The following is a 23,425-nucleotide window of genomic DNA, read 5'->3' as shown; positions in this document are numbered from 1 at the left end:
GGTGAATTCCTAATGAACAATTGCCGCTCTGCAGAAATATGTCTTGAAAGAGTTTTTTTTTCTTTTTTTGGCAAAAAACATAAAATATATCAAAAGATGATCAGATGAGATTTCAGTTTCACCAGTAAGCTATTTAATAAGGTATTGACCATGTACCAGATATTTTACAGGCAAAATGAACCTCAAGTGTAATCATGTGTTTAGCTTTATTTTAACATTTTCTGCTCAAATCTTTTATTTTTTTTGTTTTATTTCCAAATTAAAAATCACCTGAACTTGGATAAATGTCTATATTAAAGGGGCCCTACCCTGATTATCTTAAGACTTTCAGAGTGAACTATATCCATATATATGATCATATATTACATTTAGACCACTAAAAAACTAATTATTTATGAAATATTAGTTATATTTCATGAATTTTTCCCTACCCGGAAGTAAAACGATTCCTGAAGCTCCGCCTGCCGCCGCGTGCTGCTGCTGTCTGCGTCATGACGTCATTCCAGACAAACTCCGTGTCTCTGTATTTCTCCCATGAAAATAATCCAAACTTCTTCAAAGATGGATGCACATATGATATATCTGCCTTTAGTAGGTCTGGCCATCGCTAAACTCTTTCACAACACAAACAAAACGCGGCTTCTGCGCGGCTGTGCGGGACCTGGTGTTAAGGTAGCGTCTTAAGGTAGCGTCTTAAGGTAGCGCCGCGGAAAAAGTAACAAACACCTATTTGAGGTGGAATTTACTGAAGACAGGACACAACTGGAAGATATACGGTATTCTGCATCTAAAATGAACTTTTTTTTTTCCGCTTATTATCACTGGTAAGGGGATAGATTGAGTGTTGTGTAAGCCAGAGGGCGGAGCTTCCAGCACCGACTCCTCCTGGAGGGAGATGTTTGAAACGATCTTACGTCAGCACGTTTCCATCCGCTCGTTTCGTGGGTATGCAAGGGGCTGCTGCGGACAGTGCAGGTTTTTAGAGGATTACTCTTAAATGCAAGAACAGATCAAAACACGGCTTTGGGGTTCTTTATAGTGAGGACTGAACAGTAAAATGCATTTAAAACCTCAAAAAGTCAGATTTTTATGGTAGGGCCCCTTTAATGTTACATTATCATTTCACACGTTTAAAAGAGTAAAAGCAGCTAATGGGATATAACATTTCGTCATTGAAAATAGCAAGTATTATTGAGACACAACCGACAAAAACACTATGGACAGTCTGTGACCATTTAAAGCTTTATTGCACACAAGTACAGTACAGAGCACATCAAAACGCATGATTTCAGAAAAATTCCTGTCTAGAATACCAAAATAAAACATTTTTAAAACAAATAAAGCGTTTGTTCTAAGTATTCCTGGTCACATTGCCAAGGCCGCCGTCCTGAAGACACCTTCACCTTTTTCTCCTACAGAGACCTTCAGTAATCCAGGCTGTAAATAGTTTAGTACAAGGAATTAACTCATGAAATCTCATTCCAGACTTACACGGCTGGCTGCAGGTCTGAAAAGTCAAAGAGATTCGAGGGAAGACTGCGACACTAAACCGACACATGTGACGGCGAGGATGACCGAGTCGAAACCAGACAAGAAGATCCATGTAAATAAACCACATAAATCCAGGACTTCCGTCAACATATTAAAGACACACACAAAAAAAAAATCCACATTTATCCTTCTATACATGATTACTGAAAGGAGTGATTCTTTTACGGTGGAGCTCTATGTGGTTGTAAAATACTGAAGAATACAATGATTACACAGGAAAAAAGGTGGAATATTTCACAACATTACATAATTCACTTAAAGACTTCTAACATTTGAGAAAAATAAACTTAAAAGCCCAAAGAATAAATATGTCCCTCGCTTAAAATACGAACAAAAATTCTATAAGAGCTTAGTAAACTTTAAAAATTCAACAATAAACTTTTAATTTTTTTTTGCTGCAGTAGTCTGGTGGTGTTTAATGGGAGAAGTAATTGGAGTGTTCCCAAATTACAAAAAAAAAAAAATTTCTGACAGTTCGGAGTGAAGAAAGTCATAAAAATACCCGCACTTCCTGTATATTTGAGATCAATTCAAAATATTACCCTCATGTCTATAAATATTTTAGTAAACTTGGAAAAAATAAAAGTACGTTTTCAACTCCCTAAATAAGCTTAAACATATTTTTTTTAAGTCTTTGGAGGATTCTTGCATTTAAAAAATAAAATAAAATTCCCAGCTTGCACCTCTCCAACGGTCATAATCCTCCAGATGTTCCGCAAACCGAGCTCTACTGTGAGAAGCAGGAACCAGATTCGGCTCAGAACACTTGGACAGCGCTGTCGTAAAAAAAAAAAAAAAAAAAAAAAAAAAAGATTCAGGATAAATCTAAATGTGTCACACTAGGATCTGATCTGTTAGGACAGGATCAGGCGAAGCAGAAGTCGATGTGAGCCAGGAGCTCGCGGTGGCGGCTGGTGGGGTACGGCGCCCGACACTTTGGACACTCCAGGAAGCTCTCGTCCAGCAGGTTGATGACTTTGGACGGCGACGGGGGGCCGTGGGGGTCGTCGACGCGGAGACGCTCAAACTCCAGGCTGTTGTAGGAACTGGGCTCTGAAAACCTTGGCTGCTTCTGAAATGAGACAGAAAAACAGCAAACTGGTTTAGATGAAGAGAAAATATTGATATGTTTGGCGTTTCTGATGGGTGGTATAGTTTAGCGGTCACCAGTGATCGGGCCGGTACCGGTCCTTGAGTCAATTGGCTTTTATTTTCAGTTTCAACAATCTTTTATTTTGAAAAACCTTTTATTTTGAAAAAAAAAAAAAATAACCATATCCTCTCAGCTACACCTTTGAGTATTTGTACTGTAAAGTCTAAGGGGAGCAATATAATAATAATGAAGTTGCGTTACATTTAAGTATACGATTACTTTGTCATTACCGCCGCATTCCCAGCACCCAGCACCCAGCACCCAGCACCCCTCGCCGGTTGGCGAAATCCTTGACGGCCGATTATAGTGTCGTTCATTAAATGCATTTCCATGTTGCTCGCACATTTTTCACCGTAATATTGTGAAAATGTAATGCATGAATCCCTAGCTCAAGCCGAACGAAACGATATATCATACAATATGAGCAGATTAGAAATGTGGGCGTGGTTAACAGAAAACCTCTGTTGCTAAGGAAATCCAAAAATTTACTTTTGCCAATTCTTCTAAAAATTACATAGACATGTTTGTCACCACAAGGCAACCAAAAAATGTAATGGTTGCTATGGAGATAAAACCAACAGAAAAGCCACCATTGTTAAAAAAATGGTTAGTTTGTCAACTGCAGCTCTGACCAGGGTGGCAAGAGCAGAGGGGGAGGGGCATCTAGCAGCTGCTCAGCCAGTGAGGGCGGGTCAAAAGGGGGTGCCAAACAATCGTACTTGCACCACTAATTTATATTACTGGTTTTTATGTTGTGTTTTAAAAAATTCTAATCATTTTCAGTATTTTTGAATAATAGTTTTGTTTTGGTTCACTTTTTTTCTCACATTTATTTCTTGGTTTTTTTCCATATTTAAAAAATATGTTTAAATCTTGGTAAGTAAAGCAGGCGCACATAGTCAAGACCGAAAGGGACCCGAGTGGTAAAATGACACTAGCATCATAAGCTAACAATGGCTAACGAAATAAGCAAAGAATTCCAAGAGAAATTTTCTTTGCAAATCCATCACCAGGACAGAGTTTGTTGGATTCAGCACCAATTAGACTCAACCACTGCTACTTAACTGTCAAGTTTACCAGAAAGTTATGCAAACCAGTAGATTTTTGACAAACTACGAGTCATGCTAAAGCTAACACGATTACGACAGAGAGTTGCAAAATTCAAATATGGGCGGAGCTTTTATACTGGAGCTGCAGAGCATGATGATGTGAAACTTCTGAAATGACACCAGTCGACCAATCACAAAATTCAACTGTAACACCTCGTTTCAACCTGTAGGGGGCAGCACACAAACAGTTTTAGACTATAATTTCAAGGAATTAAAGTTTATTTGTCAAAAATGTGGTAAGGACCCCATTTATAGAGGGAAAAAAGAACAAAAAAAAAGTTACCCTTTAAGAAACGGACGCTCATGTTTTGAATTTATTCCAGAGTTGCAACACTTACAGCAGATTCCAACTTGGCAATCTGATCTCGAGCTCTGCGAAGCTCCTTCAGGACCTTATGCAGCTGCTGCTGCATGCTCTGACGGTCCAGCTTCTCACTCTCAAAGTCCTTGGTGGAGAGCTGGATCTGGAGAAGGTAGGAAATGTAACAAACACCCTTTATATTGTTTATTTATGGGGTCGGGAATTGATTAAAAAAAATTAACTAATTAATCGCAAACCTGGAAAAAATTAATCAATTTTTTTCAGTATTTGCCGACCAATTATTATCTGTGAATAATCACAATATGAAATTCTACAAAAACTCTACATTTAGAACATTTATTTTGAATTACTGCTGTCAATCGATTAGAAAAAATCTGATTAATCGCACTTTTGTGTTGGGATTAATCGCAATGTTTTACCAGGTAAAATTTATATGGCACCAGACCAAGGATCAAAATGTCATTTTTTTCCGAAAAAGTGATCTAAACCACAAAAATAGCGAGAATAAAGTAATAAAAACCAATTGAATATTTATTTATTTTGTAAGTGACAATGGTATAAGCAGGATAATACCTGACGAAATGTTTTAACGCACACCGTGGACTGTTTCTTCGATTAATTTGCGTTAATACATATTATATATACATATTATTAATCCTTTTTTATTAATCGCGTGCGTAAATGCGTTAATATTCACAGCCCTATTTATTTAATGAAATAGTTTAATCTTTTTGAGATAAGTTTAAAACAACTATTTCAGAAAACACATTTTAAAACCAAAGTAATTGACTTTTACGATGAATTTGTCAATCACCTGCTGCTCCAGAGCTGCAATCCTCCTCTGCTCTTCGTTTTGGTGCAGCAGAGACTTCTGCAGGACGTTGAGCTTCAAGACAAGAAAGGTTATTTGCGCGGTTTAAGACGGTAGTGGGTTTACGTTGTGCAGGACGGGTTACCTGCAGCAGGAGCTCGGCAGACCTCCTCCTCTCCTCCTCCAATCTGACGTTCAAACTGTCCAGTTCGGCTTTCATTCTGTCAGCCCGCTCAGACGACACCTTTCTTTCATCGTGCACAGCGTGTCTGCATGTTTGGGAAACCCACATAAATACTGTCAGCTTTACCAGAAAAAGGTTTAATTAAGTTTCTCATCACGGTTTGATTCATGGAGAATCTGTTGATCTCACTGTAGACTCCCTTTCTACCTGTTGCCGGCGCGCTCCGCCTGCAGCTGCATCCTGGCCTCCTGCAGCTCTCTGCTCGTCTCCTCGCACCTCCTCTGAGCGGCTGAGCACTCGCCGCACTCGTCCTCGTACTTCCTCTGCAGCAGCGCCGCCTCCTCCTTCCTTTTCTGCAGCTCAGCTTCGGCTTTCAAGGCCTGCAGGAAAGGGAAAACAAAAACTCAGAGCGAGCGGGAAGCAGTTCGGCGTCAGCTCGGTTCTTCAATCAAACTCTGCAGATCAATTATAAAGATGTCTGAATCCAAGGACGGAGGAGGCTCGGCGGCATACTGATTCAGCTGAACAGAGGGGGAGACGTGTAGGATATTAAAATGTAAGCAAAAAGAATCTGAATAAAAGAGGAAAATGAATCACCTTTTCCTTGTGAGCGCTCAGTTCCAGCTGGACTCTGATGGTCTCCTCCTTCTGCCTCTGCAGGCTTTTCTGCAGCTCGGAGAGCTTCTGCTCATAGTGGCTTTTCAGGTCATTCTCCTTATCAGAACCTGAGGAAGCAATAAAAGCTACGATTTCTAGGCTTTTCTCTTAATCAGCATCGATACGACGCTGCGCCGTTACCCTCCGAGCTGCTCTCGGCCTTCTTGGCCTGAGCCAGCTGCTGCTCCAGCTCCACGGAGCGAGCGACGACGGACTGGACGTAGGCTTCCCGCTGCTGGTCGTAGCACAACCACTGCTGGTTCTTCTCAAGAGCCTGAAGGAGGAACGCACAGACCCACACACCAACTTAAATTCACCACAACTTTAAACTCAATTCTACCTTTTTATTTTTTTCAGTATTAAGCCAAAAAATGCATCATCAATTCTGGAAATTCCCCAGAAGCCTCTGTGAAAGTCAGTTAGCATCAATGCTAACTAGAATATAGACCACAATGCACTGCATTTAAATGATTTGACATATGAAATAAAAGTAGTAACATTTATTATTTATTAAATCCTCCATCTTAGGAACACAGAAGATTCACAAATATTCTTCAAAAATATTTCTCTTTATTAATTTTTTTACTTTGGAAAACCAGTGACGCCATAATTGGCGAATAAAATAAATAAATAAACCATTTAGGACAATTTAGTGCCCTGGATTTTAAAAACAATTCAGACCCCATAATCACTACTTTACTTTTGTTTTTTTAAACGATGAATATGACGTCATCGATTACATACAGTGAAAATTGAATCAACATTTTACAACATCGATTTATCTATTTTTCCCACTATGTTCTGATGATGAAAATGAGGAGTTTGTTGAAAAATTACATTTAAATACGTTTTTTTCTCACAAAATGCAATGCATTGTGGTCTATATTCTGATGTAGTAAGCATTGATGCACACTGTTTTTAGCAAAGACTTCTGGGAAATTTCTAGTGCACTCGATTCTGGAACTGTGGATTTGGAGAGCTTTAGAAAAAGGTGAACGCACTATGTAGTGAGAAGTGAAGGAATTCAGACATACTGTAGCTCGTGTCGAAATTACATTAGACTCCAGGAAATTGGACATAATACAAGCTAAATTTTAGTGGTGCGACGCTGAAATTTTTCCTCCAGAACAACAATATAAAAAACTTAAATCTACTAAATGTTTTCATTTGTAGAGATCCTTAAATATGTTATCTCTGTGAAGTTAAAATAAGAATCCTGCAGCTTGTTTGGTTCTCAGGTGACTGAGAAACACTGACAGTTGATCTTCTATGGAGTAAAAATGGTACTACTTTAAATAAATGTAAGATTATTATTATTTTTTTAAATATTTTTTAGTTTTATTTGTATTGGACAAACAGATTGGACATGTTCAGTCACAATAACCTGAGGAAATAGTCGTCCTTCTATGTTCGTTTCAAATGAAAACTAAAACACAAAAATGAGGTTTATAATATTGAAGTAACTAATAATGAAATACGGAGAAAAAATAAGAAGTGTATCATATATACAGGATAAATGAGTGACAGGTAAAGAAAATCTGCTCTCATGCTGGAGTTTTAAGGAAAATTGAAATGTTATGTCGACCGGATGTCTTTGTGAAGTTGACTTTGGTAAAAGGCCCATTTTGACACATTTCGAGGTCGCGTGGGGGCAGTCTGACTGGACGATGTGCAAATGTCTCCAGACGTCGACATAGTTATTTAGTTTATATTATGATATATGTAATTATTGTCTGATATGGAAATAAAATAAATGTATATCGCCCAGTTTTATCTTTTGGAATATATATATATATTTTTACATGTAACCAAGAGTAACTTTAATAAAACTTACAAATGGTACAAAACTAAAGGAATAAAGTCTTAAAGCAAAGAGGTGTTAAAACAGCCTTTTAGGGAGGCCTTAAAACGTATAGAAGATTCGGATTTAACCTTAAAAGGGAACTTCATATTAAATCTTTAGTGCTCCTATTTTGCCATTTTTTTCAATTTGATTTTAGGTCTTTTTTTCCCCTCTAGCTTCCATTTTCCTAAATTGTGACCCCCTCGGCTTAGTAACATTGTCTATTTTTATAATGGATGTAAACCAGGTCTTAGTTATACAACTGCTGTGTGCAAAATAACAATCGTACAAAGAGAAATGGGAAGGATTAGAGCACAAACACGGACGCCGAACAGAAACGGTCATTAAATCTGGAGGCTGGACTCACGTCTTTCAGTTGATCTTGGACCAGAGCCAGGTCTGCGGGGGGGGCTTGTCCACTCTGAGCAAAGAACAGAATAAAAACAGAGTTTTTTCACAGAAATAGCCTGCAATTGATTTATTTTTTCTGTAGTTTGAATGGAAATCTGTGATTCTAGAACCAGCGACTGTCGCGTTTCCGTTCTGCTGCTTGTCCTTCAGGTGAAAATTTCCACAGATGCAAAGATGTAGGTCTAGAAATTAAACCACAGGCTCGCACGTTTAAATTATTAAAGCTAATTTTTAATAATGAAAGAAAAATAAGCTGGTGCAAGTGAAACTTTTTTTTTTAACCGCCGACCCCAAAGCGATGTTGATATGCTGTTGGGTCACCGTGACCCAGAGGTTTGCACGCCTGATCCCACACAGGCAACCTCCAGACTCATCAGCGAGCTCACGTCACATAACAGTGGAGAGATTAATTTATTTTTTCCTAAAAATGAATTCCTTTATTTCTATAAATGAGAACAGCAGGATTTTTTTTAAATAAATGCTCCAACTGCATTCCTGATTCTGCTGAAGGTCGGGCCTGTCCGCTCTCACTGCAATGCTGCAAAACCAGCTCCTGTTGTTTTCAGGCTCAGACTCATCAGGACGTTCAAACAGTAAAATGGCTTCTGAACACGGCAGGAACCAACACCCCGAGAAAAATTCACTCTAGTGCTGCCACAAACGATCATTATAATAGTCGACTAATCACAGATTGTTTCTTCCGATTAGTCGACTAATCGGGTCATGGGCAAAGTGGATGTAAAGGACACATCTTAACCGTCTTTAAACTAATTAAAAACTAGATATATAGCATTACCTGTGATAATGTTAGTGTGAATGCTGTAAGCTGAATTTGCCCGCTGAAGATGCTAGTGCTAACAACTAAAAACGCTGAAGTTGATAGCTGAAATCGCTTATGCAAATAGCTGAAAATGCTGAAGCTGATAATAGCCCGCTAAAATATTAGTTAAATGCCAAATTAGCCTAAAAAACCTGAAAAAAGCCTAAGATAGCCAAAACAGCTAGCACGCAGCTAAAAAATTAGCTGAATTCCAAAAGATAAAAACAAAAAAAGAGCCTAAACTGGTCAGAACAGCTAGCATGTAGCTGAAATATTAGCTAAACTCCAAAATAACCTAAAAAATAAAAACAAAATCCTAAATTAGTCAAAATAGCTAGCATGCAGCTGAAATTTCAGCAAAACTTCAAATTAGCCTAAAGAAACTGAAAAAAATCCTAAATTAGCCAAAATACCTAGCATGTAGCTGAAATATGATCTAAATTCCAAAAGATCCAAAAAAAACCCTAAATTAGTAAAAATAGCTAGTAGCTGAAATATCAGCTAAACTCCAAATTAGCTTGAAGAAAGTGAAAAAATCGTAAATTAGCCAAAATAGATAGCATGTAGCTGAAATATCAGCTAAACTTAAAATTAGCTTGAAGAAAGTGAAAAAATCCTAAATTAGCCAAAATAGATAGCATGTAGCTGAAATATCAGCTAAACTTAAAATTAGCCAAAAGAAACTGAAAAAAATCCTAAATTAGCCAAAACAGCAAGCATTTTGCTGAAATATTAGCTAAACTCCAATATAGCCTAAAAAAACCTTAATAAATGCAAAAAATGGTCCAAAAAGCTAGCAGAATGCCATTATAACTTTCAACTTTACTACACTCTGACTCCATATATATAAAGTAATGACTAATCAACTATTAAATTAGTCACCGACTATTTTAATAGCCCTAATTCACACTTCAAATTCTTTCAGAGCTCGCAGGTGAAGGACATCTTCAGTCCTGTTTTATCCAAACACTCAGAATTCAGGCTTACTTCCTGTTCCTAGAGGTTCTAAAAGGAGAGCAGGAGGCAGATCCTCCTTCTGTGGAACTGCTTCCCAGTTTGGGTTAGATCAGCTTTATCCACCGTTATGGTTCAGATCCGTCTCAGCTTCTTGATCGGGCGTGCGGTTACAGGGAATAATAATTAAAAGAAAGATTCTGACTTTTTCTTTCTGCAAGACAGAGACCACTGATTCTTCATTCTTGTTTAAATAACGTTTTTAATCTCTTAAATATGGAAACATTTTAATGTCCAATTATTCTGTTCTCATTTTAAATATTTGTTATCCATTTATGAATATGTAAGTATGTAAACTGTATTAGTAATGTAGCTTGATGCAAGTGTGAGGCTCTGATTTTAGTTCTATGAGAAAACACTGCCCCCTGGTGGATGTTAGAGCAACATGCCCAAACAACCTACAAAAATCAATCAAAAAATGTTTTTTAAATCAATATCTACTAAAGCAATATTTACCTTAAAGTTTCTACACAACATATGTATTTATTTAAAAAAAATAACTATTTAATTTATAGGATTTCAGTTTAAATATAAGTAAAACAAGCTGCAAGGATATTTATCTCATCTTTCCTGATCATGAAGGTCACATTTTCTAAAGTGAAAACAAACTATTTGAAGAGTTTATGACTTTACTATACTAAGGTGTGTCATAAATAAGCACTTCTTGTGTGTACAGCAGATTTATTCCAACAAATATATGGTGAAAAACTAGTGGTCTGAAAACGCTGAACTTTTTATATTTAATAATAATAATTTGGCTCCTTCATCAGGTTTTATTTATGTATACACATAAGAACTTAGCTTAAAAAAAGTAAATATTTTTGTCACTCAAATAAAAAAGTGAAATATTATTTTTTTATGGAATCATCACACATAAGTTGGAATATTTATAATTGAATTAAAGGTCAATCTAATGACAGCAAAAGTCTCAAACTTCTACAACAGGAAAAGGCAAACTACCCCCCAGGGGCCATAGTCACGTAAAACTATCTAATCTAACCCGCCCAACGGTAATAAATCCTATTGATAACCCTCAATAATGTTTTATTTGCCCTGCAATACTCATGTCTCCCCATAAATCACACTCAAATCAAATAATTGACCTTTGTTTAGGTGCAGGAAGTTATTTTGCATTCAACATTTGTTGTTTTCTCACGTTCATGTGTGTTTTCTGAGTCAGACAATCATTTTTCTGATCATTCCGACACCACATGAACGCAGCATTTCTCTAACTTTGCATTTTTCCATGAGGGACTTCAACCCATTAAGAACAAAAGCCACAGTTTTTAAATTAAAATAAATACAATTAATCTTCATATTTTAATTTCCCATCAGAATGAAAGCATGTTTTCGTCTAGATTCCTTATTTTTTCGCGGATTACCAAAACACGCCACGTATCTGATTCTAGTCCGACCCTCCGGTAAAATTTTAAAAACTCTGTGGCCACACGAGTCAAAAAGTTAGCCCATCCATGATCTAGAATATAGGGAAAATTAAAAGTTGGAGTCCCACCAAATTTAAAAATAACTACAAAAGATTATTATAAGTGTCTGGTTCCAACACGGCAAAAAAAAAATAACTTAATTATCTTCATTTCTTTGGAAACAGAAGCAACTTATTTTCTTTGGGTAACGTCACACTCTAGGTCTCAATTACCTCATTTCCACTGAGCATAAAATGAAGCGTTTCCAGTGTAAACCAAAATCCAAATGACATCTTAGGTCAGACCAAACAGGATAAACATTTATTGAACACACTAAAACTACATTTTTAGAACTAGGAAAAAAAGGAAACTTTTTAACATAACTATAAATAATACAAAAAAGGAATATTATTCCAGAATAAATCATCTTAAACCATAAATAACTTTCAATATTTTACTTTCCATAAAAATATATTTTGTCAAAACTACATAAGCTAGAAATCAGCGCAAGACAGCATCGGATCATTAATAACAAATAATTATTTTAGTAGTAGACTAATCACCAATTATTTTTTCCGATTAGTCGACTAATCGGGACATGCGCAAAGTGGATGTAACACAGATCTTAACATCATTAGCTTTAAAATAACTAAAAAGAAGACATATTCACACTAGGATTATCTGCAGCTGAAGATGTTAGTGACGATAACAGAAAACCCGGAAATAGATAGCTGAGATTGAAGAGGATAGGAGCCAGCTAAAATATTAGTTAAATGCCAAATTAGCCTAAAAAAAACAGCTAGCATGTAGCTGAAATGTTAGCTAAACTCCAAATTAGACTAAAAATCAGAACAAAAAAAACCCAAATTAGACAAAATAGCTAGCGTGCAGCTGAAATATTAGCTAAACTCCAAAATACCATAAAAAACAACAACAACAAAAATTCTTAATTAGCCAAAATAGCTAGCATGCAGCTGAAATATTAGCTAAACTCCAATTAAACCTAAAAAAAGACCTGAAATTAAATTAAAAAAATAGCCAAAACAGTTGGCATTTAGCTGAAATGTTAGCTAAACTCCAAATTAGCCTAAAAAAGCCTATGTTAGCCAAAACAGCTAGCATGCAGCTGAAATATTAGCTAAATTCCAAAATACCAAAAAAAACAACAACAAAAAGAATTCTAAATTAGCCAAAACAGCTAGCATGCAGCTGAAATATTAGCTAAACTCCAATTAAACCTAAAAAAAGACCTGAAATAAAATTTCAAAATAGCCAAAACAGCTAGCATTGAGCTGGAATATTAGCTAAATTCCAAAATAGCCTAAAAAAACCTTACTGAAACTTGCCAAAAAATGCCAAAATAGTCCAAAAGCTAGCATAACACTAATATAACATTCAACTTTACTACACTCCGACTCCATATAATATAAAACAAGGACTAATCGACAATTAAATTAGTCACTGACTATTATTCGACTAATCGAATATAATAACAATAAAATAAAATGATCTGGAGGGCCGGATATATTTACCTGAAGGGTCAGATTCGGCCCCCGGGCCTCAACTCTGACACACCTGCATTAAACAGTACCAAACCTCTAGGGAGCCCCGTCGGGTTTTTGCGCTCAGTGGAAGCGAGGCTTAAGTGAGTAGAAACGCTCCCCAGAATTAACTGGACCGTACCACTCCTTACTGTGCCGAACCGCTCAGTGGAAACGAGGCTTCAAACACTCAATGGATTAAGCTACGTCAGAGCGCCACGTTAGGGTGAACCTACCCCTTGTGTTTCCAGGGACTGGCACCGAGCGGAAACCGTGGCGAGCTTGTTTTTCAGATTCTCCGTCTCCTGAGACAAACTCTGCAACAAGCCGTCTCTAAGCTCCGCCTCTTTCTTCCGTTGCTCCAACTGGGCCTGCAGTGATGCCACCACCAAAAAAAAAAAAAAATAAAAACAAACATAAAAGGCAAGAGCTCAACTACACTCTGCAGTGACAAGCTAAATTTGTTTTCCATACAATTATCCTCCTAACATAACTGACATTACACGGCTGGCATTTCCCACTTAGCATTTGCGTTGATTAAACTTTAGGATAAAGGAGGGGATGATTAATGCGCCGATAACCCGCCTGGACGATGCAGCCTGTTGCTGCTCGGACTCAAAAGAGCAGCAACAACAGGGGAGGGATTAAACGAGGATAAGCAACTGTCACTTTTTTTTTTTTTTTTTTTTTTACAGCAAACGCAAAAAAAAAAAAGTCAAGAATTCCAGCAGATGCACACAAACAGGTTGGAAATGTCAAGCGAACAGCGCATGACGCCAGGTGTTGGGATGCAGTTTCAGTTGTCTAAGCTTCACTTTGCTGAGCTGCTGTCAGGACGGGATAAAAGCAATTTCTCACCAAATGTTTGTGGCAGCTCATTGGAATTCCAGTGTGACTTTTTTCTCTTTTTTTTTCTCTCAGTCAGTTGTCTGCTGCCAGCAAAAACACATGCAGTTAATACACCAAAAATGAGTTTTTACAAGTTGAGAAAGTGGTTCTGTTTTCAGGAACGTCACAGTTTTTGTACTTCCAGGTGCATTCTGGGTCGGAATTTCTGAGTAACTTTGACTTTTAAATTCCTACTTTTTTTTAAATCTATTTTTATTAGTGGTGGGGAAAAATGATTTTTAGATAAATTGATAAAAGACCCTGAATCGTTTAATTAATTTTAAATAATTGAAAAATTGTTAATGATTTAAAGAAAAAGTAACAAGCAAAGCTAAACTTGAATTTATTTGTCACTCTTTAGATAGCACAAAAACCAGATCTCATCCAACCAGCCTCGACTTCACTTAAAACGACCGTTTAGAAGCATTTTGGCATTTATAATGTCAAGGATCAATTGGATAAAAGTCACGTGGTGAGTAAGATATGTCACACCAAAATTAAATATGTAGGTAACACAACAGATTTGCAAAATTACAATATGCGGCTAGCTAGACACTATTTTGTTTGACATGAGTTAAACTCCCCTATGGAAATTATTTTTATGTAAAAAAAATGTTTTAATTATGAAGTTTTTAAAAAATTCAACAACCTAAATGTCTTCAAAAACCATTTTTGATGTTGATCTGAAGTAGGGTTGCCACGATTACTCGACTAATCGACAACTAATCGACTTTTTAAATAGTCTATGACTAATTTAATAGTTGATTAGTCATAACTTTGTATTTTATGGAGTCAGAGTGTAGTAAGTGTTGAAAGTTATAATATAATTCTTCTAGCTTTTTGGAATATTTTGGCATTTAATAAGGTTTTTTATGCTGCTTTGGAGTTTAGCTAATATTTTAGCAACATGCTAGCTGTTTTGGCTAATTTAGAATGTTTTTCAGTTTTTAGGCTAAACTGGAGTTTTGCTAATATTTCAGCTACATGCTAGCTGTTTTGGCTAATTTAGGCCTTTTTCTTTTAGCTTTTTAGGCTAATTTGGAGGTTAGCCAATATTGCAGCTGCATGCTAGATATTGGCTTTTTTGTTTTTAGGCTATTTTCAAGTGTAGCTAATATTTCAGTTACATGCTAGCTATTTTGACTAATGTAGACTCTTTTCAGCTTTTTAGGCTAATTTGGCATCTAACTAATATTTTAGCTGGCTATCAGCTTTAGCGTTTTCAGCTATTAGCTTCAGAGATTTCAGCTATTAACTTAAGCATTTTTAGCTATCAATTTCACCATCTTCAGCTATTAGCACTAACATCTTAAGCGACTAAATTAAGCTTACAGCATTCACACCAGCATTATTGTAGGTAATGCTACATATCTAGTTTTTAATTAGTTTTAAGCTAACGATGGTTAAGATGTGTGCTTTACATCCGGTTTGCCCATGACCTGATTAGTCGACTGATCGTAAAAAATAATCTGTGATTAGTCGACCATTAAAATAATCCTTTGTGCCTCCTAAATTGTAATCGAATCATGAGGTCGATTCCCACCTGTAGTTGCTGTAAATTTCTTTTAATCATGCTATTTTAGCCAAAAAAATTGTATCGTTTTCGAAGAAACATTTTCTGCAGAGAAGCAACAGTTCACTAGAAATTTGCTTTTGACTTGTGGGCGGGATCTTTGGCGCAGAGCAACCCCACCCCCACTTTCCGTCGCCCCTCTGATTACATACTCTCCTTCTAGTTTAGAGCCCCAACCTAAAATTACAAGTGCAAAAAAAAAAAAGGCAGAAAATACTGGAGCTATGGACGGGTACAAGTGGAAGCATCAGAAACGGGCGGAGCAGGGAGTTTGCTTCATTCTTTTTTTAAGCTGAAATTTTACATCTGCTTCTGATTCAGAACAATAAGAGTAAAGAAATACTCAAAAACACCTAATTTTCTCGATATGTTTTAAAGGAAATCTCTATACACAAACCTCTCCTCCTTTAGCTGACAGCTGCTGCCTGAGACTCTCCAGCTCCTGCTCTTTGCCCAGCAACTGCTGATTGTTCCGCTCTCGCAGCGTCTCAAGCGAGAGAATCCTCTAAGAGAAAGAACAAACACGTTAGGATAGCAGACAGAGCCGAGAGGAAGTGCAATTCCTAAATGTCAGAGAGCATCTCCTTTACCTCCAGCAGCTTGCTTTTGTCCGAGTCCGGTGGCCTGACGTGCCGCTTGGCCAGTTCATCAATCTTTTTCCTCAGGTGGGCATTTTCTTTCCTGACTTTCTCCAGCTCTGCGTCGACCTTGGAGGCAGAACTGCCTGATTTGAAGCCCAGCTTAGAAGCGATGGTTTCTTTCGCACCTTTGGACGCCATGACTTTCCTTATTGGAGATTAAATGATTGGAGTGATCTGGAGAGACACAGCTTTTATAAATAAAGTACTGTCTAAATTTACATTCAAAATATTTATGTAAAATGCATACAAAATGTTCATAGTAAAAAAAAAGTAAAAAAATCGGAGCTGAATTTTTTTTTATTATTATTATTATTATTTTGTTTTTAATTAATTCAAAAATGTAAAAAAAAAAATAGGTCACAAAAATATAATTTCCTCATATGATTAAAATATATATACGAATAATTGTATGTATGTTGGTGGGATATTTTTAAGAAAAATGTATTTTGAATTATACCACTTAAAATTTGACTTGACAACACACAGGAAGCTTCAGTGCACCCGTTTGTTTTCATTAAATACAACATATTTTGTACAATTGGCCGCTATAATCAAAATTAAGACACAAAATAAAACTTATTCTCACATACAAACACAAAAAGAGCAACACTTACCAAGATATAGCGCTGAAAATGTACACTTTTCCCAGCCTGCATCGAGAGAGGCCGTTGTGTTTCACCAACACTTTCAGTTCCTGAAGTTTGAATTGGAGCGCGGTGACGTCACGTCCGTGATGCTGGGTGGGGTACGTCTGTTTATCACTCCGGGCGGGGCAGAAATGTTGGGCGGTACGTCGGAGACGAAATATTTTTAAGTAATGAAGACTAAATAACAACTTTAAATTTTTTTTAACGCTATCATTGATTTTATTGAAATCATAAAATAAATTCCACATGGTGGGTTTGTTTGCTCTGTTGCCCAAAGTTTGGTGCCGTGGGCGGTTTTTTGAAAACGAAGAATTTCTCAGCGCATTTCAACGGACACCAAAAACCGGCTCGTCCTGTGACAAAGTAACAATCTATCATGTTGAGGAAAAAAATGTCTTCCACAATTACAAAATTCGAAGAGATTTATTAATTTTTACAGTCAGAAATGACCTACATCACTTTTGTAAATCTAATTTTTGAGAAAAGAAACATTGTAACATTGTAAGTTAAAAATATAGCTTTAAGATTATGTATATATATATAAAACACTGTATGTCAGTTTTTATGTGATACATTTTGTATATTTATCTTTGGTATGGTAAAGTTTAGCTTCAGAGTTTTTACTGCAGCTTGACACTTCCTCAAGTCACAGAGTTCCTGTCCAAGGCTGCAGCTAGCAGAATTAAAAACACAATTTTGTTCAATACCTGTTTATCCGTGAGTGAGACATTCCCATGAGAGAAATATTAATAATAAAAAAAAAAAGTTGTAAAAATCTTCAAGAAACTGGTTTGTTACGATAACTGAAAACCTCGGTGCGGCAAGGAATGGACATGTGCTCTGAACTTGAAAGAAAAAGCTGGCCTTCTGTCATAGCTGATCGTCATAAGTGAGGGAAGAAATACTTTTTATTTTATTATAGAACCCTGAAAAATAGTAAACCCAGAGGGAGGGAAAAATATCACACTAATATTAGCTCTAGGAAGTGAAGACCACATTTTTTAAAACTTAAAAACCGTAACTCTTTAACAGAATTATGAACTAGATATATAGCACTACCTGTGAGAATGCTAGTGTGAAGGCCGTAAGTTGAATTTGGCAGCTGAAGGTGCTAGAGCTTATAGATGGAGACGCTGAAACTGATTGCAAGCTAAAATATTAGCTAAATGCCAAATTAGCTAAAAAAACTGAAAAAATAAATAAATAAATAAAAACTTAGGTTAGCAAAAACAACTAGCATGTAGCTCAAAAATAGCTAAACTTCAAAACAGTCTATAAAATTGAAAAAAGCCTAAATTAGCCAAAACAGCTAGCGTGTAAATATTAGCCTAACTCCACAACAGCATAAATAACTTCAAAAAAGTGCCTAAATTAGCCAAAACAACTAGCATGTAGCTGAAATATTGGCTGAACTCCAAAACAGTCTTAAAAAAAACCTAAATTAGCCAAAACAGCATGTAGCTGAAATAATAGCTAAACTCCAAAACAGCCTAAAAAAATCTTAGTAAATGCCAAAATAGTCCAAAAAGCTAGCACAATGCCAATTTTTTAAACCACTAAAACCATAACTTTTTAACATAATTATGAATGATAAAAAATATATATTTTGTAAAATTGCACAAGTTAGAAATAAGCGCAAGATAACATCGATCCATTAATACCAATAGAATAAAATGATCTGGAGGGCCGGATATAATTTCCGGGAGGGCCGGATCCGGCCCCCGGGCCTTGACCTTGACACATGTGCTCTACACCATGACCACCCCTTGGCCAATAATCACATTCTGTTAAAGTGTTTCAACATGTTTTCTATTGTTCCAAAAAGGCAGTAGCAAGAGTTCAATGTACTTTTGTGAGTACTAGTAGACGTTCTTCCACTCATCGGGACGAGGTTGAGGAAGAAGATGGATGGATGGATGGATGGATGGTAGACCTTTTCAACAGTACTCTGACAACAAACTAGCTTTCACATTGTTATGATTACTGAATGGGGGTCAGTTAGTGAAGGAGTATGTACAGAGTGTTACACTATGGATGTCCTCGATCGTCTCTTGTACATTTTGTTCTCTTGCATTCTGGGAAAGTCGTGTACACAACTGCTTTCAAGAAACGTAAAGACTGACAAAGAGTGATGAAGCGTCCTCATCATTTTGGTGCAACAGAGCTCTAGTCAGATCTGACGTGCAGCAACTGAACACCACTTCCCTTCAAGGTTTATTCAGCAGACTAATTGAAGTCTGCAGGGAGACAACAGCATGACAAGAAACAAGCCTCCAAATGAGGCAACCGGGCAAAATCTGTGGAAGGCGTATAATTTATCTGGACAGAACGGTGCAAAAAATGTCACCTCCTTTTTACCATCTGTCTCTTCGTGGATTCTCAGGGTTGTCAGACTCTCGGGTTGCCACTGGGTGTCCTCATCAGGGCCGGGAAATGGAATAGCTTATGGATCAACCGCCTGGTGATCCATGTCCAAGCGCGGCTATTCTGCAGCAGACCTCCTCCTGCCTTGCATCATTGACTGGCCTTGCTCCCGTTGCCTGCAGATGGGTCAATGACCTGTGAGGGGCATGGCGTGCACTCACACTGTACTGTGATGGCAAAGCCCACAGACAGTTCAGCAAAGAGCTTTACAGCCCCAGCGTATAACCGCAAAGCATTAGCCAGATCATCCTCATTAGACAAGGTTAGATTAGAAGCTGCAGCGTGTAGTAATGTAAACATGTAGCTTGTTTGGATCCTGAAGAAATGTTTGACTTCAGCAGGGAGCAGCTTTGGGTCAAGGAGGATGGAAAACATGAAATGTAAAGTTTTATTTAAAGACCCAGTCTGATGTTTGTAGTGTTTCTAAGGTGTTTTTGTGGTATTTTTCTGATGATTATGGATACATATAGAGAAAATTAAGCACAAAATTACATTTTTGAGTATGTCCTTATTCAAATCATAAGTCAAAGCAAACAAAAAAAAATAGTTTGAAAATGATTGTATTTGTGACAAACTAAACGGAATCCTATAACTAAAATAATAATAATCATGATTAATTTTTTCTCAGATTTGCGATTAATTGGTTACATTTTCTTTAATTGATTCCACCCTAATTAAATTACATCATTTGTTTTAACTTCAACATTACACACTATTAAATATGAACTACTACTGTGTATTTCTATTTCCACTGTTGATATTCTCTGGATTTTTGTTAATATTTGAAGCTTTGTTGGTTTCATTTGTTTTTTTTTTTGTGTGTGCAAGTTATTAATACAAAGAGACGTTAGTATTTATTAATAATTTTATTTTACTGTTGCAAAAGACGTTAAATTAATATATTGTGTTTTAATTTGTTCTAAAATAAAAGGTTTTCATTTTACATAGTTTGTCATTTTTCTTTTCCCTCGATAAAGATACAGAATGAAAAGCAGTATCAATAAGAGGAGTACTATAGATAAAATCTTATCAATACCCATCCTTACTAAAATGTGACAGTTTTTTCATATAAAACCAATCAAGGTTCCAGCATGAACTGCTTTATAACCCTATTAAAGACCAGCTCCGATGAGAATTGAGTTATTGGTGTTTTAATAGGGCTGGTTTAGTAAAAGTGATTAATCAGTTTGAATCAATCTAAGCTTAATAGATCAATAATCGATCAATAAAAGTAGAGATCAATCTAACTCCTAATTCTAAAGCTTGATGCTAATATATAATGGGATTTCCCACAGGACGGCTAACGCTTAGTCGACCTAAACATACATTGCTCTTTATAAACTCATAGGCATTAATTTTTTAAACTAAATTAAATGTTTTTTAGAGTAACCATTTGTGGTATAAAACAGTTTTTTGCTCATACTTTCTTCTTCTTCTGGAACAAAGTGTATCCTATAGTGCCACCTTGTGGCCAAAGTGAAACATATTTTTGTGTTTCCAAACAAAATGTCTTGTTTAAATACTGTAGACTCAAAATTGAATTGAATTAGAATTATAGGATTGAAAGAATTGGGGGAAAAAAATCAGAATCAAATCGATTCTGGAAATCATTGGGGATAGCCAACTCTAGTTTTTAGAATGTTCTTGTGATACTTTTGTGAAGTTGAAGGACATATATGCAGACATTTAATCTTGAAATTCAATTTCTGATTATTTATTTTAAAATCTTTGTGAACCAGTTTACTGTTTGAAAAAGATTGTGTTTGTGATGTAGAAAATAATTTGGGCGGAGCATAAGTTCCCTGAGCTCTCAGCAACAGGGAGGGTAAGGTTGCTCCACATCTACGGTCCCTCCCACAACTCAAGAGGCGAACTTCTAACGAACTCCTGCTGCAGAAATTATGTCCCAGAGAATGACACACATTTTTGTATTTTGGCTAAAGGCAGTATAATCATAATTAATAGATGATGCGGAAAGCTTATAAAATAGATCAAAAGATGATTGGAGTGGGAGTTTAACTCTTCTATGGAACAGAAGTGTCAGAAGATGATTTGAGATGGAGCTATTTTTGATCACTATCAACACCAATTACAACATTGGGTTGTGACTGAAGGAGTCTTGAATGTCTAAATGTTACACATACCTAACTAGGATCAAATTAAAACGGAGCTGGAGCACAGAAATGAAAGCTTCTGTGATAACAATACTGTGAAAGGCTGGAAAACTGTAAATCTACTCAGAGAAACTCTGAAATCCATCTGCCAGTCAACAGTCTGCCTCCTCCCCAGGCTAAAAGGAAAAAAAAGTGTGATTGATTTATCTGGGGCAAAACTTTACTGAATCGCTGCGATTTTATTCGTCTTCATCATCGAGCATTCTCAACATCATCGCTATGTTTGTTTGCTTTCAAACTGTTGGAAATGTTGCTCACAGCTTGTGAGACACCAGCTTGTTTGCAAAAAAAAATCAAGGACAGAAAGCAAAGATAATAAACACTGATTCTGAGCAGAAGTCGGTAATTGTGAGTTTTTCTCCGATACACTTCTGGAAGAGTCTTAACAACTTCCCACAACATGGGCTTATTATGCCTCTTTCTTCCTTCCGTGTTTTGTGCCGTTTAAAAAGAGGAGACATTAAAAAGCACTTTCATGTCCATGTTTAATAATAAATTAAAAAAAATGGACTTCAGCTATTTTACCACAGAAATAGCCAAAACTATGCTTTTACAAACCATCAATAAAGAAGAACACAAACAATAAAAATACACCTGCACATATTTAAAGCTGCTGGTGTTTCTGGAGTCCCATCAACATGAAGGTGCTGGATCCTACAGGACCTAGTATCTCTCTATCCATCTGTCCATCCATCCAGATCGATAGAAATATCTAGATCAATAGAGACAACTAGTTCCATAGGTATAGATATCTAGATCAATAGAAATAACTAGATCGATAGATAGAGATACAGTATCTAGATAGATAGATAGAGATATCTAGATAGATAGATATAGATATCTAGATAGATAGAGATATCTAGATCGATAGATAGAAATATCTAGATCAATAGATAAAGATTTCTAGATCAGTAGAGATAACTAGATCGATAGATAGGGATATCCAGATTGAAAGAGATATCTAGATCGATAAAGATGTCTAGATCGATAGAGATAACCAGGTCGATAGATAGAGATCTCAAGATCGATAGAGATATCTACGTCGATAGATAGAAATATCTAGATCGATAGATAGAGATATCTAGGTCGATAGATAGAGATATCTAGATCGATAGAGATAGATAGATGGATAGGGATCTCTAGATCAATAGATAGAGATATCTAGGTTGATAGATAGACATATCTAGGTCGATAAATAGAGATATCTAGGTCGATAGATAGAGATATCTAGATCGATAGAGATATTTAGATGGATAGGGATCTCTAGATCGATAGATAGAGATATCTAGGTCGATAGATAGAGACATCTAGGTCGATAGATAGAGATATCTAGGTCGATAGATAGAGATCTCTAGATCGATAGATAGAGATATCTAGGTCGATAGAGACATCTAGGTCGATAGATGGAGATTTCTAGGTCGATAGAGATATCTAGGTCGATAGATAGAGATCTCTAGATCGGTAGATAGAGATATCTAGGTCGATAGATAGAGACATCTAGGTCGATAGAGATATCTAGGTCGATAGATAGAGATCTTTAGATCGATAGATAGAGATATCTAGGTCGATAGATAGAGATATCTAGGTCGATAGATAGAGATATCTAGGTCGATAGATAGAGATCTCTAGATCGATAGATAGAGATATCTAGGTCGATAGATAGAGACATCTAGGTCGATAGAGATATCTAGGTCGATAGATAGAGATCTCTAGATCGGTAGATAGAGATATCTAGGTCGATAGATAGAGATATGTAGGTCGATAGATAGAGATATCTAGGTCGATAGATAGAGATCTCTAGATCGATAGATAGAGATATCTAGGTCGATAGATAGAGATATCTAGATCGATAGATAGAGATATCTAGATCGATAGATAGAGATCTCTAGATCGATAGATAGAGATATCTAGGTCGATAGATAGAGATATCTAGATCGGTAGATAGAGATATCTAGGTCGATAGATAGAGACATCTAGGTCGATAGAGATATCTAGGTCGATAGATAGAGATATCTAGGTCGATAGATAGAGACATCTAGGTCGATAGATAGAGATATCTAGGTCGATAGATAGAGACATCTAGGTCGATAGATAGAGATATCTATCTCTAACAATCTCTAGATCTATAGCTACTGTTAAGGTATAGATATATCATATCTATAAATATAGATATATCTCTAGACATATATACTAGAGATATATCTTAGATATAGATAGATCTAGAAATCTATCTATATC

General features: G+C 36.4%; 1 protein-coding gene across 2 annotated transcripts; it reads right to left on the bottom strand.

The window, feature by feature from the left end:
* Positions 1-1,223: 1,223 nt before the first annotated feature.
* cep55l (centrosomal protein 55 like) lies at positions 1,224-16,964 on the bottom strand. 2 transcript variants are annotated; one of them, XM_024285792.2, is made up of 12 exons: positions 16,557-16,964; positions 15,892-16,087; positions 15,699-15,806; positions 13,077-13,229; positions 7,998-8,051; positions 5,929-6,061; positions 5,728-5,855; positions 5,338-5,510; positions 5,092-5,215; positions 4,950-5,021; positions 4,152-4,277; positions 1,224-2,623 (listed from the first exon to the last, which is right to left on the bottom strand). In XM_024285792.2, exons 1-12 carry the CDS (start codon positions 16,835-16,837, stop codon positions 2,417-2,419), a joined length of 1,755 nt encoding a protein of 584 aa, XP_024141560.2. In that variant the 5' UTR covers positions 16,838-16,964; the 3' UTR covers positions 1,224-2,416. The 2 variants fall into 2 exon arrangements, with proteins under 2 accessions (XP_024141560.2, XP_024141561.1); XM_024285793.2 differs by having other exon boundaries at positions 15,892-16,116; positions 16,557-16,963.
* Positions 16,965-23,425: the final 6,461 nt, after the last annotated feature.

Source organism: Oryzias melastigma, linkage group LG19 (genome assembly GCF_002922805.2).
Source record: "Oryzias melastigma strain HK-1 linkage group LG19, ASM292280v2, whole genome shotgun sequence".
NCBI classification, from domain to species: Eukaryota; Metazoa; Chordata; class Actinopteri; order Beloniformes; family Adrianichthyidae; genus Oryzias; species Oryzias melastigma.
Note: the sequence above shows the minus strand (reverse complement) of the source record. Positions and strands in the feature narration are given on the sequence as shown.

What these genes read in the sequence shown, in the direction of transcription:
- cep55l (XM_024285792.2), bottom strand. Translation starts at nt 16,837, where the DNA reads ATGTGGAATTTATTTTATGATTTCAATAAAATCAATGATAGCGTTAAA. An exon ending in CTGCCGAGCTCCTGCTGCAG is followed by an intron (nt 5,022 to 5,091) that starts GTAACCCGTCCT and finishes CTTGTCTTGAAG; the next exon opens with CTCAACGTCCTGCAGAAGTC. An exon ending in TTGCCAAGTTGGAATCTGCT is followed by an intron (nt 2,624 to 4,151) that starts GTAAGTGTTGCA and finishes GTCTCATTTCAG; the next exon opens with AAGCAGCCAAGGTTTTCAGA.